The 15,074-nt window shown below is 40.4% G+C and overlaps 1 protein-coding gene across 1 annotated transcript in view; it reads left to right on the forward strand.

The window, feature by feature from the left end:
• The window catches only part of LOC134796934 (uncharacterized), a 66,855-nt gene extending 52,583 nt beyond the window's left edge, over positions 1 to 14,272 (forward strand). The window contains exons 19-25 of the mRNA XM_063769128.1: positions 108 to 258; positions 848 to 1,105; positions 1,709 to 1,920; positions 3,741 to 4,026; positions 6,550 to 6,675; positions 12,297 to 12,438; positions 14,117 to 14,272. Coding sequence (XP_063625198.1) covers positions 108 to 258; positions 848 to 1,105; positions 1,709 to 1,920; positions 3,741 to 4,026; positions 6,550 to 6,675; positions 12,297 to 12,438; positions 14,117 to 14,235 — 1,294 coding nt within the window. The 3' untranslated portion in view covers positions 14,236 to 14,272. The remainder of the gene's footprint in view (positions 1 to 107; positions 259 to 847; positions 1,106 to 1,708; positions 1,921 to 3,740; positions 4,027 to 6,549; positions 6,676 to 12,296; positions 12,439 to 14,116) is intronic.
• The last annotated feature ends 802 nt before the right edge of the window (positions 14,273 to 15,074 follow it).

Raw genomic sequence — 15,074 nt, forward strand, 5'->3', positions numbered from 1 at the left:
ATAGTTTTCTTATATAAAAACTGTTGGAGCCCATTTACCCATTGGAGAGCAAACTAGGCATGATACCACATTCTTCGGTAGGGTATTAAAAAAACTATCACCTTCAGGGAATGGAAAGAGAAAGTAGAAGTAGAAGAGAACGACGCAGAAGACACGGTCAACTACAAGAAGGTGGACGTGTTCTACTTCAAGCCAGAAAAGTCGGGTCCAGGTTTGACCGGTGAAGAGATCATCACAATGCCTCATCCATTTATGTTGGTAAGTATACTTCTTCTTCCTTTTTGGTACCGTAAAATGTGCCTAATTGGCTCCAAAATAAATATTTTTTTATTTTTATTTTTTTTTTATCAGATTGTGGTAGGTATGTCGATATATACTTCTACCATGTTGTGTATAATACACTTCTACCATATATGTATACTTCTACCTAAAAATGTAAGAAATATTTTTCTAACTGTTACATGCCTAGAGTTAGACCAATAATAAAAGTCTGCAGCGATTTTGATAGCCCACGCAGTGCAAGTGTTATTTAAACGTCATAACTTCAAAAGTAGTTTTCATATATAAAAACTGTTGGAAAACAATTGACCAGTGGGAAGCTAAGTAGGCACTTTACGGTAGGTACTCCCATACTAGAAAGACGAAGGCAAAGCCTCTAAAAAGCTAACAATCCTAGGCCCCACTTCATTGCACGTTCATGTTGGTTGCTTAAAATCTATGTAATAAAAGATGCGCGAGAGTTTCGCCAATAGAGCGCTAACTGCGCATTCGACAGATCATCTGGCGGCTCATTACAGGAAACATGTCCACTACTTATTCATATGCAATCTGTCTCAATTTTTATCAGGGTATGGCAACAGTTGTCTACCGCGACAAGCCAGCCATGCTCAACATGATCGGCAAGGCCCTCAACGGCATCTTCGACAACCCTGAAGACATGTTCCTCAGGGTCAAGGCCCTGGACGTTCTGTTCAGGGGCCTGACCATAAACTGCGCGAGGACGGAGTTCGCGCCGAAAGCGGTTTGCACTGCTTTGAAGAAGGAAGGGCCTCCTGGTTTGATTCTGGAGCCCAATAACCAGTTTAGGTTCTCTATTTTTGGAGCGGTAAGTGAACCGAGATATATTAGTACCACCGCCCACACTGTTAACTGTACATCTCTCTCTCTCTTTGGTCGGTCCCTCATGTCTGAGGATGATGGTCAGTAACAGGGTTGCATCAGGGATGATCTGTCTCCACCGGTTTCTGTTCAACGCGTCTCTGATGACCGTGTAGAAGGCAGAGGATGACGAGTCTTTAACTTGATCGGTCCATCTTATTGGTGAATGACCGCGTGATCTTCTGCCTTCGGTGTGTCCAATCACAATCAGTTAACTGTACAAAGGTGGATGCTTATGCCTTTTGTAATAAGGTCCACCGATGTACAGTTAGGAATGTTGCTGTTTGTAAATATTTGGGAACAATCTTATACGAAACAGCCTAATGTCTAACACTCTTAGATGTCTGTCTATGATATTTAAGTGCAACTGAACACAACACATCAGACCAACCTTGTTTTTACCTGAAAAACAGTGAAACAGAAAGGAATTTGAGAACTTTATGTATGCATTTTTGTAAGTGAATGTGTGGGTATGTTTGTCTCTTGTGTCACCATAATCTCATAACTAATAAACCTAAATTTTTTTTTAATCAGTACTATATTTCTACAGCGTAACGGCACAGTAGATCCAAAAGTTATAACCGTGAATCGAGGCAAAAAGAACGTCATGGACGTAGGCCAAGTACTCGCAGTGGACGGGAAGGACAAGCAGGAGCTATGGAGGGACCATTGCAATGAGTACGGAGGGACGGATGGCACGGTCTTCCCCCCGTTCTTGACAGAATTTGACAGGCTGGCATCGTTTTCTGGGGATCTGTGCAGGTATGTAAGTTCTCTCAAGTTAAGAGATAAGCCACAACGTTTCCGTTGCTCAAAATCGTCTTTCCTGTGGAAATCGCTAAGATAAGGGAATCTAAAGCTAAGTTTTACGCTGCATCCTTACAGACTGGATAATTTTTTTCAGTACTTGAGAGTCCAATTTTCCAACAATAAGTACCAGAGTTGTTAACTTTTTCTAAAATGTGATTGAGTCACCGTTTACACAATGAAACTTATAGACCGGGAGATAGTGACACATTTTACTAGGTCATTTGTACCAGTATGGCGGTTCGTCAGGGGTCTAAGCATGTAATGAAGGAAAGAAAAATGATGGTCATAGCGCTGGTACCGGCGGCCCAATCGCGTGGGCGTTAGTCGAACGTGTCGGATAAAATACGAGTGTCGAACGATTTGTTCCACAAAAATCCTCGTATTTTCCGATAGTCCATAAAAAAGAAGTAGGCAGTAGCGTAATGCCATACTTCTCCGGTGTGACTTACAGCCCGCCATACTGAGGCGAACACATTAATAAAAAAAAAACAATTCAACCATTTGTGCCAAGCTAATTTTTGCACAGGTGATCATCGTCGAGCAGCCATTCATGGACATCACCATGCCATACTCTTCGGACGGTTCCAAATGGCCGCCATACCGCGGCGGGCAAGGGAGTTAATTTTTTTTTTTTGTTAAACGATTTGTACCAGTATTGCATTTAAATTTTTGGAAAGTATTTGATAAAATGTGACCGTTATTATAATTGCCATACTTATAGTAGGGGGATAAACTGCTGCCATACTTGAAAAACTTATTTGATCGACACGTTTCAAAAATACGACTATGTATACGTAAAATAATTTTTTACAGCATGGCATCATCATATTCTGTTTGTTTGGATACAATTGTACCTAAAAAAATATATTTCAGATTATAACTACGGGGCGGACGACTGTGACTTAAGCCAAGACTTAAAACAAAAAACAATTTTTTGACGATTTGTACCAGTATGGCATTTGGATTTTTGGAAATTATATGATGCAATGTGACCATTATTATATTTGCCATACTTCTAATAGGGGGAAAAAGGGGCACCATACTTGAAATAAAAAAAAAATATTATACACATTTGCCACCTCCTACAGGTATGGCATTATGAGATTACCATTTATGATCACACAGAAAGTCTTGAAAAAAAATTACAAGATGGTACAAATCGTTTAGCAATAAAAAAAAAATTAACTCCTTTGCGGCGGTATGGCGGCCATTTGGAACCATCCGAAAAGTATGGCATGGTGATGTCCATGAATGGCTGCTCGACGATGATCACCTGTGCAAAAATTAGCTTGGCACAAATGATTGAATTGTTTTTTTTTAATTAATGTGTTCGCCTCAGTATGGCGGGCTGTAAGTCACACCGGAGAAGTATGGCATTACGCTACCGTCTACTTCTTTTTTATGGACTATCGAATAATACGAGGATTTTTGTGGAAAAAATCGTTCGACACTCGTAATTTATCCGACACGTTCGACTAACGCCCACGCGATTGGGCCGCCGGTACCAGCGCTATGACCATCATTTTTATTTCGTTCTTTACGTACTTAGACCCCTGACGAACCGCCATACTGGTACAAATGACCCAGTAAAATGTGTCACTATCTCCCGGTCTATTACGCAAACGCAAAATATAAGACACGTATATGGTGTGTCAAGTTCAGATGTTGTCCAAATAAATAATTTTATTGTTAATTTTTATTATTAATTTATTACACATTACAAAACTGTTTATCATTTCCAATCCACCAAATAAGAAACTTTTACCTGGCAGGTCTTTCAAACCCTGGTACCAAAAGAAGACCTCATACCGTGGCATCAAGACGAACCGCTACGTCGCCAACATCGGCGACTTGGCCAATGACCCCGAGCTCAACTGTTTCTGCGAGACCCCAGACAAGTGCCCTCTAAAGGGCCTCATGGACATAACCAAATGCGTGGGCGCGCCGATGTTCGTGTCTATGCCGCACTTCTTGGACAGCGATCCCTCGCTCGTGCAGAACTGCAAAGGGCTGAACCCTGACGTCAATGAGCATGGCATCGAGATTGATTTTGAGCCGGTTCGTATTTAAAACCTTATATTCATTCATTAAAGGACTTAAAGGTGTTGTCTAGACCAAACAAGGTGAGCTTTGAGGGCTTGGAACTTGTGAGGCCTTATGCTTACTTTCAGAACCTCATGCCCTGAACTTTTCGTTGGTCTAATTGAGCATTGTACAGAATCAAGGGTCATACAAGCACCAACTTTTACTGACGTTAGCACTTTGTTCACAGTAAATAAAGTGCTGGCGCGGGTAAAGCGCACGCGGGTGCCATTTTAGGTAAAAACATTCGTCGCACGCATCCGCGCCAGTTACCGTTGCTCATACTATTTTATGTTCCCGCACCCGCCCCATGCAACCATGATCATGCCAGCTAGCGGACGCCCTAACATGTAAATCCAATGTGCAGTCACCACATGGGATTGTTATGCCATTTGGGTTCTTGCTAAAGTTGGAAATTCTATAGCGTAAGTATTGAACAACCAATTTAGCTAGGACCCTAAATGGCGCAACAATCGCGGAGTGTGATGGTACATACCTATACTACTACTACCAATGTTATAAGCGCTTATTACTTACATCTACGCGGTCACCGGGCACTTTTTGTAGGGAGGCCGGTCAACGGGAGCTACCATCCTAGTTTTCCGTTCCACGCAATGTCAGGGCACCGTTAACAAATATATTTAACTAAAAAATAAATCTACTTCCACAATCGACATTTCTATTTTTAGAACAAAAATAACAAACGTTGAATATTTTTGGCAATTCGAGACAAAGTATTTACTTTTCAAATATTGTTAACGAATGTTCTGATATTTCAAGAAACGGAAATTTTTACCCGGTCATTGGAAAACCATGGTACACCGGCCCGCTTTCGACAGTGCCTTGAAAAAGGGTAGATGTAATAAGCGCTATACAAGGATCAGTATTAGTAGGTATTTAGCACTTCTACAGTTTCTACACTGATTTCTCTGGAACCACTTTACCAGTGAAATCCTAGAAAGGCGAAACGTGATCCAAACCGGAACACCGCTTTCAGGGAACTTCGTGGAACTCATTATGAGGATAGGTATTTAGCAAATTAATTAATTATACTGGAGTTGAAAACGCGTGCAATTACTAGGTAATAGTAAAGTTAATTAGTTATTAATGAACGCGATTTCATGAATATCTGGGTTAACTGGAAATTATATTACGGTGACATGACGGTTGCAGACAAATTCGTTTAGCGATATAAGGTAAATTTAATCAAGACTACACTCCAGTTTTAAAAGCATTTCTGCAGCGGTATCATGGTCGATGGTCGCGTTTTTATCACCTGTCATGTCATGCGTCACTTTCGCACTTACATACTTGTTAGAACGTGACGGGCATGGTGACAAATGATAAAAAGCCGGCCATCTTAGGCCTTCTGTATAGCCACAGAATAAATAATAGTACTAGGTACAGAAGACTCACTCTCTATCAAAACGCGTCTGTTACGATCAGCACAGATATAGCCGCTAGGTGGCGACAGCGCCACGCGCGGCTTATGGCAAACCCCAAAATTGGGGCCGAACGGATGTACTTTTAGCTACTTGTAGCAAAGCGATGAAATCGCGGAGTGAGCCACGCCTGGTATAGCGAGCTGCAACATTCTATGATACATTATGTTATGAACCCAATGCAATTTTGAATGTATCTTTGTATGTATGCATAAACTCTTTATTGTACAGAACTCAAAAACACAAATATGGCACAGGATAGGCAGTACAAAGGCGAACTTATCCCTTTAGGGGATCTCTCCCTTTAACCTTTGAGAGTGAGAGAAGAGGCCACATTTAGGGCCTTAAAAAGATACCTCCCGAGAGTTTTAAGTCAAGTTACCCGTACCATGAGTCACTGACATTTACGCCAACGTCTACGTAATTTACTTTCTATACCTACATGCTCGCACTAATAAATATGTTAGTATAGTTGAATCATCGAGAGCGTGGAATTGCATATGTAGTAGTATTGTTTGTTTACAGGCATTCTATATTTGAATTTTCTATTTTCTTGTACTATCAGCATACAACCACTACAAATGCAATTCCATCTTCTCGATAATTCAACTATAAGAGCGAGTTGCATAAAAAGTAAGTTACGTTCACGCTAGCGTTTATGTCAGTGCCAAACTGATGGTAGCACTGTTCACGTTCAAAGTCAGTCGAAAAGAAAAAAAACTTAATTTCGGGGCAGTTTGCATTATACGCGAAGGCTAAAAAAAAACTGCATTCCCGTTGCCAGGGAGGTTTTAGGATTATACTGAGCAACTTTTACTATGGGACCAATCCTGAAATCACGAAAGAAAATTTGGCTGTTTCATATATTTTGGCCGGCCCATTTTCTATGGGATGGTAAATTATTTTTTTCGTGATTTCGGGGGGTTGGTCCCATAGTAAAAGTTGCTCAGTATAATCCCAACACCTCCCTGGCAACGGGAATGTAGTTATTTTTTAGCCACCCTATATTACCTACACGAAATGAACTTTTTGATAAGAATTCATTTTGTTTATACAGATAAGCGGAACGCCGCTGGTGGCTCGCCAACGCGTGCAGTTCAGCATGCTGCTGCTGAACACCGACAAGCTGGAGCTCTGCAAAAACATGCCTAACACTTATGCGCCCCTGTTCTGGGTAGAGGAGGTAAGTTGAGTCGTTTTGAGTTATTCCGACCTTGACAGAGTGAGTTCATATTCAAGTTGGAGCTCTGCAAAGACATGCCTAACACTTATGCGCCCCTGTTCTGGGTAGAGGAGGTAAGTTGAGTCGTTTTGAGTTATTCCGACCTTGACAGAGTGAGTTCATATTCAAGTTGGAGCTCTGCAAAGACATGCCTAACACTTATGCGCCCCTGTTCTGGGTAGAGGAGGTAAGTTGAGTCGTTTTGAGTTATTCCGACCTTGACAGAGTGAGTTCATATTCAAGTTGGAGCTCTGCAAAGACATGCCTAACACTTATGCGCCCCTGTTCTGGGTAGAGGAGGTAAATTGAGTCGTTTTGAGTTATTCCGACCTTGACAGAGTGAGTTCATATTCAAGTTGGAGCTCTGCAAAGTCATGCTTAACTCTTACGCGCCCCTGTTCTGGGTGGAAGAGGTAAGTTGAGTCGTTTTTGCGGTTTTTTAACGCATTAAGGATGACTCACGCTCTGCCCTGCTGCTGAAGCTCGGGCCGGGCCCGGACCAAGGCGTCTGACAGCTGATCGGTAATCAGCTTTCCACGTGCTTTCCATAGAAAACAAAGCGCCGGAAGCTCCGGCCCGGCCCTAGCGTGATTCATCCTTTTTATAGGGGTTAAGATATGTGTGTAGATAAACTACGAGTGCATGTACTTATATAAGTCAAAGTAATTACAGAAAAGTTTGTAGTAACATGGAAATGGGCCGAATAAAGCATGACTCACACTAGACCGGGCCGGGGCCGGGCTGGAGCTTCCGGAGCTTCGGTTTCTATGGAAAGCACCACGTGATCACCGATCAGCCTTCATAGTCGTGTGTAGAAATGACATGTCGAACGCCTCGGCCCAGGCACGGCCCGGTCTAGCCTGAGTCATCCTTAAACAATAACAAAACATTTACTGTGTCGTCATTCAAATGTATTTCCAGGTTCCCATATTAATGTTTTTATTATTATGTGTGTCATTTACATGATCTCGGGACCATGGGGTCCCGGACTTTTGGTAAGCGTGCGTGGGGCCGCAGCCAACACGTAGAGGCCCCTTGTAAATTGACAATTTACTCTAAGTGTGATGTGACACTGACCGACGATTATCCCTGTATGCGCTATGGTAGTGCACCCAAGGACAAGCCCCGGTCAGTGTAGGACTATTGCAAGAAAAAGGAACAGAAAGAACTGGGCTATTGGGCTGAGAATGCTAATGGACTGGTAACTAGGACTATGGAAGAAACTATGGCACCTGCCTTGATCATATGTTATTAAAAACACGAAAAATGGGCAGGTGGTGACTCGCCAACTCACAATATGGGTCCCCGAAAACGGCCGCTCGCACGGAGCGACAAGGGGACAATATCGCGTGAACGGCTCAGGGTGTGGAGAGGTGTGCACCGCTTTCTACCCAGTGGCTGTAAGCAGCCACTGTGCCAACTCGCGTCTTAGGCATATTTCACTTCCACCCTGCGAGCATATATAGCTCTGACACCCCACTCTGGACGGCCGGTTAAGGCAAGCCAGAGGTGAGAGTCCTGCGGCCCCTGCTCATTGTTCACTCCAGCCGGCCAATTAAGGCAAGCCGGAGAGAGGGGCCTGACCGACTCTCGGGGGTATGGGACCCAAGGGACGTCACTTCTCATTCAGCTCGCCACAAGCTTATTATTATTTTTCCTTCACTACATCTGTTGTCATTTTCTTGCATATTTTATGTTATAATGTAGCAAGGGAAGCCAAATTACTTACCTATTTATATCGCCACGTGGGCCGAGCTTACGTCTGTGAATAAAATTCAAAGAAAAATCTTGAACAGGGCTCGGAACCGGTATTGAAATACCTGTTAATATCGTTCAAAAACCTTTACATTATTTCGTTCATTAAAAAACCGATTAATCGATGGAACGCGCACTAAAAAAATACGTTCTCTCTCCTAACCGATAAGAAGAGGGAACGGAATTTTATGGTTCGTAGGGAACGTTTGCTCCATACAAAAATACCGGTACTATTACGTTCGTTTTCGTTCTTTGGTTTATTATTTTATTTTTAGTGGGACTATCTAATACTACGAAGTTGTTACCTAAAAACATAATTCAGTCCTAAGTACAGAGCATATAATAAATCAAAATATTGGGCTATTCGGGGTTTTAAAAAAATACCGGTTCCAAGCCCTGCTCTTGGCTTTCGGAGACTCTCGGTTAAACTCGTTGAAATACGTCATACGCTTCTTTCATTCTTCCAGTGTGTATTTATTCTGGAATTGCGGTTAAAAAAAAACCTTCATAACAAAAATTGCACCCAATATATCAAACACTGTCAATTACGTCTATTCATATCTTGAGAATATGAACATGTGTTACCAGACTTACAATGTATCAAGCTTTTCATTGTGATTTTAAATTAGCTTGCCCTTTCTTACCCAATAATTTAGTCGTATTCCTTCATTTTACAATTGCTGTCTTTCTGAATTTTACTTAGAAGTTTATCGATGTTCAAAATGAAATAAAATGATATCTGAAAACTGTATAAGTGATAGGTATAAGGGTCAAACACATTTTAGAAAAAGGTTACTTCTGTGGACAATACAATAAAAGTCAAACAATGTGCCACGTGTATAGTAATGCCGCACAAAAGTTTGACATAGGTCTAGAATATTATTTTAGCCATTCAAAACTTTTATTGACCAATCACAACTTTTATTACTAGCGGGAATTTAATATTCAAAACTGCGGGCGTATTTATATCCCGCCCCCGGTTTATGAAGAAGGGATAACTTTCAGTGGTGTGACTGACGTGGTGTCATATGGATCATTTTCCGAAGTCATAAACGTATTGACCTTCGTCTACATATATATATTCCATCGCTGTGGCATAGGCACAATCAAGAAACGTTTCCTGTTTTTTGAATTCGAATAAAAATCACGAAATACTGAGGCAATTTATTTTTGCAACGTCCCGTTTAACTGCCAACGTACGTGACGTTGTCAAGTTTCTATTGAAAACTTCGTAATTGGTGATTCTTAAATTGTGTCCAAAAATTTTTTTTTTCATAAACGTTTTTATTTTTCACATATTATTACATATATCAAAAGTACATACAAAAAGCATTTTTTTGATTCATATGGTCACGCTCAATACCCTTAGGAAATTTAATTAAAATGAGTACATAAACACGGTTGTGACAGTGTCCCTCAGTCGTGACATTTCGGCATTTTGGTGGCCAACTCGGCTATTTTGATTTATATAGTTATTTTAACATACCCTAAGTCACTCTTATGACTACGACAAACCTAATGACAGCTCAGACGTTGAAATCCGTCAAACTATAAAGGCTGTAGAGCGTGACAAAGAATTCGACACACATCATACATACATACAAGTGAAAAACATTTTTTTTGCTTTCGCAGTCGGGCAATAATAGCAAATGATCTGTAGCTAATAAAAATGCATTTCTGAAAAGTGCATGTGCCTCTAAATTAATCAAACGAATTAAGAATGACACGACCACGTGTCTATATGTCACGAACGTGGACTCAAAAGTCCGTGGTGGTGACAGATTTTTGAGGCCACGGTCGTGATAATTTGGAACATGTTTGATATTACATAAACATTTCCTTTGATTTTGCAAATGTTAAATAATTAACTTAATCTGCAATGTATGAGGTATATCTTATGTTACAAACAATAACGTGAAACTGCAACTTACTTTTAAAACTCTAACACGGCGGTGATGCGTTAAGGTTGACCGTTTTTTAAATGAACACAAATAAATAATTTTCGGCAAAACTTCTCCCTTCAGCCATTTGTAAACCTGACAACAACTTTTTAGAACAGCAACACTGTGTTTGCTGTTCTAAAAAAACTTTAATAAGGCTGCCAGTAGTAAAGATAATTTTCTACCGCGTACCGCATGTTTATATTACCACGCGCGGTGGTGACGCGAAAACTAATCACAAAATGTATGTTGTTTAAAATTATATAAAATTGTTATAAATCCATACAATTTTTAAACAGTGTTGTAGAACAAGGATTAGTGTTTTTTATTTGATATGAATTATTGCAAAATCACTTCATATAAAAAAAAACAAATATCACAAAATCTGGGGAAGTCACACTACGCGGTCCGTGACATTTCGCACTTGTAATTTTTTTTTAATATGCTTCTAATACTCTTAGGACAATACATTTAGGTTGACCTAAAACTAGAGGTAAATTGCTAAGTATATTGATATAGAGTTTACTTATTTTCACAAAAATACATGTTATTCTTACGTGTTACACAAAAAATGCATAAGAATAAGAATTACCCAATTGCTCTTAGTATTGATGGTTCTTCTCAAGTTTCTGAACAAATAAATAGGTTAGGATCATTTACTATAAATTAAATTGTCGGTTGCACCAAACCGTCAGTTACTGTTCCCTAAATTTGATTTTATGGTTTTATATAGGTTCTATGTCGATTGCCATTGATCAATCCGTCAATAATGGTATGCAACTGGCCTGGTATTGCTGGTATGGTTATTAAAAATATGTTAATTAGGAAATACTCTTTACACGTTTTCTTCTCACTCTCTCATCTTTACATTTTTATTACACCCTTTATAAGAATATAGTATTAAACTTATCCATAGCGCCAATTACTGAACCACTTACCGCAAACTTGGAGACTCACACGACGGGCAGGAACGTTCATCCTGCTTTAGATTAAGAAGAAATAATAGATATTACACTTAGCTGAGGTGCACTTGGCCTAGGCCCGTGCATAGCAGTACTCCGGTGGAAGCCGAGAAAATATGAAAAACGAGAAAATAAATATTAGGGGAAATCTTACACAAATCAACCAAGCCCTAGTGCCCAAACTAAGCAAAGCTTGTAGTATGGGTGCTAGGCGACGATATACATACTTATATACACCGTGTTTTTATTGAATTCCGTTAACTTCGGGGTATGGTTAAGTACGTTTAAGAGAACTAAATGGCATAGTTAATTTTCAAAAAATATTTTTTTTCTTGTTTTAAAAAAAAAATATTTAAGTTTAAAAAGTAATTAAATGCAGCATGTAGCGTTGTTGTAACACGAGCATTACATTTAACTCAACAAAACAATTGAAATCTGTGACCTATCAATGTCATTTCATTTCGAACATCGATCGACCGAGATTGTACTTAAGTTTAGTAGCAAATGTATGAACTCATTCTAAACACTAATCAATATGTAAACCGGCCCCAAGGCAAGTGTACACGCTTGTAGAGGCCTTATAGGAAAAAAATAAATTATTGATTATCTCCGAAATGGAGTTAATTAGAATATCGGTGTCTTTGAGAAAGTTACTTGATTTAAGCTCAGGAATGCACCCTTGAAATTAACGGAAATCAACAAAAAACACGGTGTATAGATAAACACATACTTATATACACAGAAAAACACCCATGACTCAGGAACAAATATCTGTATCATCATACAAATAAATACCCTTACCAGGATTCGAGCCCAGGACCATCGGCTTCACAGGGTCACTAGTAGGTAGTGACTCACTCACTACCCACTAGGCCAGACCGGTCGTCCGTTATACGTCGATAATTTAACGATGTTCTGTTTCCAGGGTCTGGCTCTAAATAAGACGTTTGTGAACATGTTGAAACACCAGCTGTTCTGGCCGAAGCGAGCCGTGGGCGTCATCAAATGGATGCTGGTCGCCTTCGGAACCCTCGGCGCGCTGGGCGGGGCAGTGTTCCACTTCAAAGGTAGAGTGCGGGCGGTGCGTTGACTGCGCTTACTTACACATTATAAATCACCACGACTACGTATTTTTCAAACAATTTGGGTACGGTGAAAGTCATCAAAATAAAATGCGAGATTTTATGTTTTGAGGTTATAAATTGTATGGAGATGATGGCTGTAACCGTACCCAAGTTATTTAAAAAATACTATAGCATTGCAATTATACGACAATAGAATAAATATAATTTTCATAGTATTATTCTAAAAACACAAATATTTGTTCTTCTAATATAATTCACGTTTCACAAAATTAATAATAAGTTAACACAAAATCAGATTCACTTCAACATGGATAGCTGTATTAAAAGTTGGGGAGTAAAGGGGTCAAACAGATCACTGCCCACAGGAGAGAAAACTAGTGTGTTATCGCGAACAGTACATTTTTCTCTCCTGTGGGCAATAGTTAACAGCTTGTGGGCATGTAAGCAATGATTTTATCATAGTTCTCTAAATAAAAGGAGGACCTTTTCACGTGGATAAGGGTTAAATAAGAAAATTAACCTTTATAGCCCTTAACTCTTGTGTATGTCTACAGGAAAGACATAACACAGTGATCTGTTTGACCCAAAGGCGGGATTCCACCAGTGTGCGGCACTGTGTGGCACAATAAGCATTTTTGTACTGAATATACTTGTGTCGCACAGTGCCGTACACTAATAGTCGAATCCCGCATTTGCGAGCTTAAATTTTCTGCGGTTATAGTGCAGGTGCGCGTCGTATCAGCTTTGTGGCCAAACTTTTAGGCCGGCTGGCAGAACTGTGCTTAAATGTTGCCAATAAAGTTTCCCATTGTTGACACTGAAACTGGTACAGTAAACGCCCGTATACTAATGGACGTGGCGCGTTGTTTTATCACAGAGTTCCTATGGCCACCTCCTGTCTCCATCATCAGATCAGCTCGATGGTACCATAATATTAATATTGCATTGTCATCCATCTTACATATGTATGTGAACTATTAGCTCAATTGAATAATTTTTACAATGAAATGCCATTAAGTGTTAAGTACATGATAGTGGTGATGGCTTTTTTTAAATCGGCGTAGGTATATAATATATCAATATAGATAAGCCTTTAGAACGCACTGCGTTTTTTTTGCGGTTTTAGAACCGCATAAAGTGTAACGTACGGCTACGGCTTGCTTTATAAGCGCACGCACTTTTAGAAACCGCAAGAAATTAATCGCAGTGCGTTCTAAGCCTAACTCAATATAAAATTTTAATCTAAATTCAAATTTTGGAGCAAAGTAGGTACATTTTACGGTACGTTTTAAGTTAGGCCTGAGTTACACTTGTAAGTTTTACTTACGTAAGTAGGGACACGGCTATACTACAGAATGAGAGATGAATATCGTTATCTCATTCTAACAAATAGCTTTGTCCCTACTTACGTAAGTAAAACTTACAAGTGTAACTCAGGCCTTAAATAAATGCAAAAAAACAACGGGTTCACTCCGGGAGTGCCGGCAGAAGTGAAAACTCAATGACATTGTAACAGTTTTTCGATTAGGTCACGTGTCCGTCTTACGTCTTACGAATCTTACGGTCACGTGACCGAGACGTGACGTGTGTTTAAAAATTTTTCCCCATCACAAAAAGTGCACAGCGCCGCTAAAGAAGTTTTCGCTTCCTTTTGTTCCAGGGGGTATAATGAACTTCGCCGTGTCCAAGAACTCAGCGTCAGTGGCCAAGATCAAGCCGGAGGATGAGGCCAAAGAGGTCAGCGTGATCGGCGCCCACGAGCCGGCCAAGGTCATGTAATGGGCGCGGCGGCTCCTGGTCCCCTGGGCCCCGTGGAGCCGTTACTTGCTGGTCTATAGGCTCGTCAGAAAGTTGCCCGTTCGCAGATTTAGAGTCGGACCCTAAGGGCTGATTTAGGGCCAGTTGCACCAACCACATTTGACAGACTGATAAACGACAGCCGGCGTGCCCCGGCGCTTTACTATGAAACTTTCCATACATACAAATTTAGCGAACTCTTTAACGATAAGAACAGTTTTGTGCAACCGACCCTTAGACGATGCGAGAACTCGCATGCGAGTTTCATACCATTGCGGGTTTTGAATTGGACGTAATCAATAGTCCGCAATGTAACTAAAATGGCATGCGAGTTCGCGCGCCGTCTAAATCAGCCCTAAGAGCGTTTTCACATTGTCCGATCCGATGTCGGATGTAGGATCCGCAATCCGCGTAGCTTTAGCGGTCACGCACACTACAATAAACATTATGCCTACACGTACGCACACAAACAAATATTATCGGTCCGACAGCTAACGGAGAGCTCCGATATGGCTGAATTTATCGGAAGTGCCTTTCCGATATCGGATGTCGGAAGGCGCCTATGACAAAAACAGCTGCAGGAGAGTGCTATTGGCATTAATTCCGCCTTTTTGCGTTATTTATTAAATGCATAAATAAATACAGAGAAAATATATCGGATCGGACAATGTGAAAACGCTCTAACTCTAGCTGCATGGCATTTGCAATGACAAAGTGTGGTTTGTCATTATTAATGTCAAATTTCTATGAAAATATGAAGTTGGTAATAAAATGACATTCCTTCACCATGTTTTGTTCCAGTCGGTGCAATTTTAGCTAAA

Source organism: Cydia splendana, chromosome 14 (genome assembly GCF_910591565.1).
Source record: "Cydia splendana chromosome 14, ilCydSple1.2, whole genome shotgun sequence".
In the NCBI taxonomy this organism is placed as follows: domain Eukaryota; kingdom Metazoa; phylum Arthropoda; class Insecta; order Lepidoptera; family Tortricidae; genus Cydia; species Cydia splendana.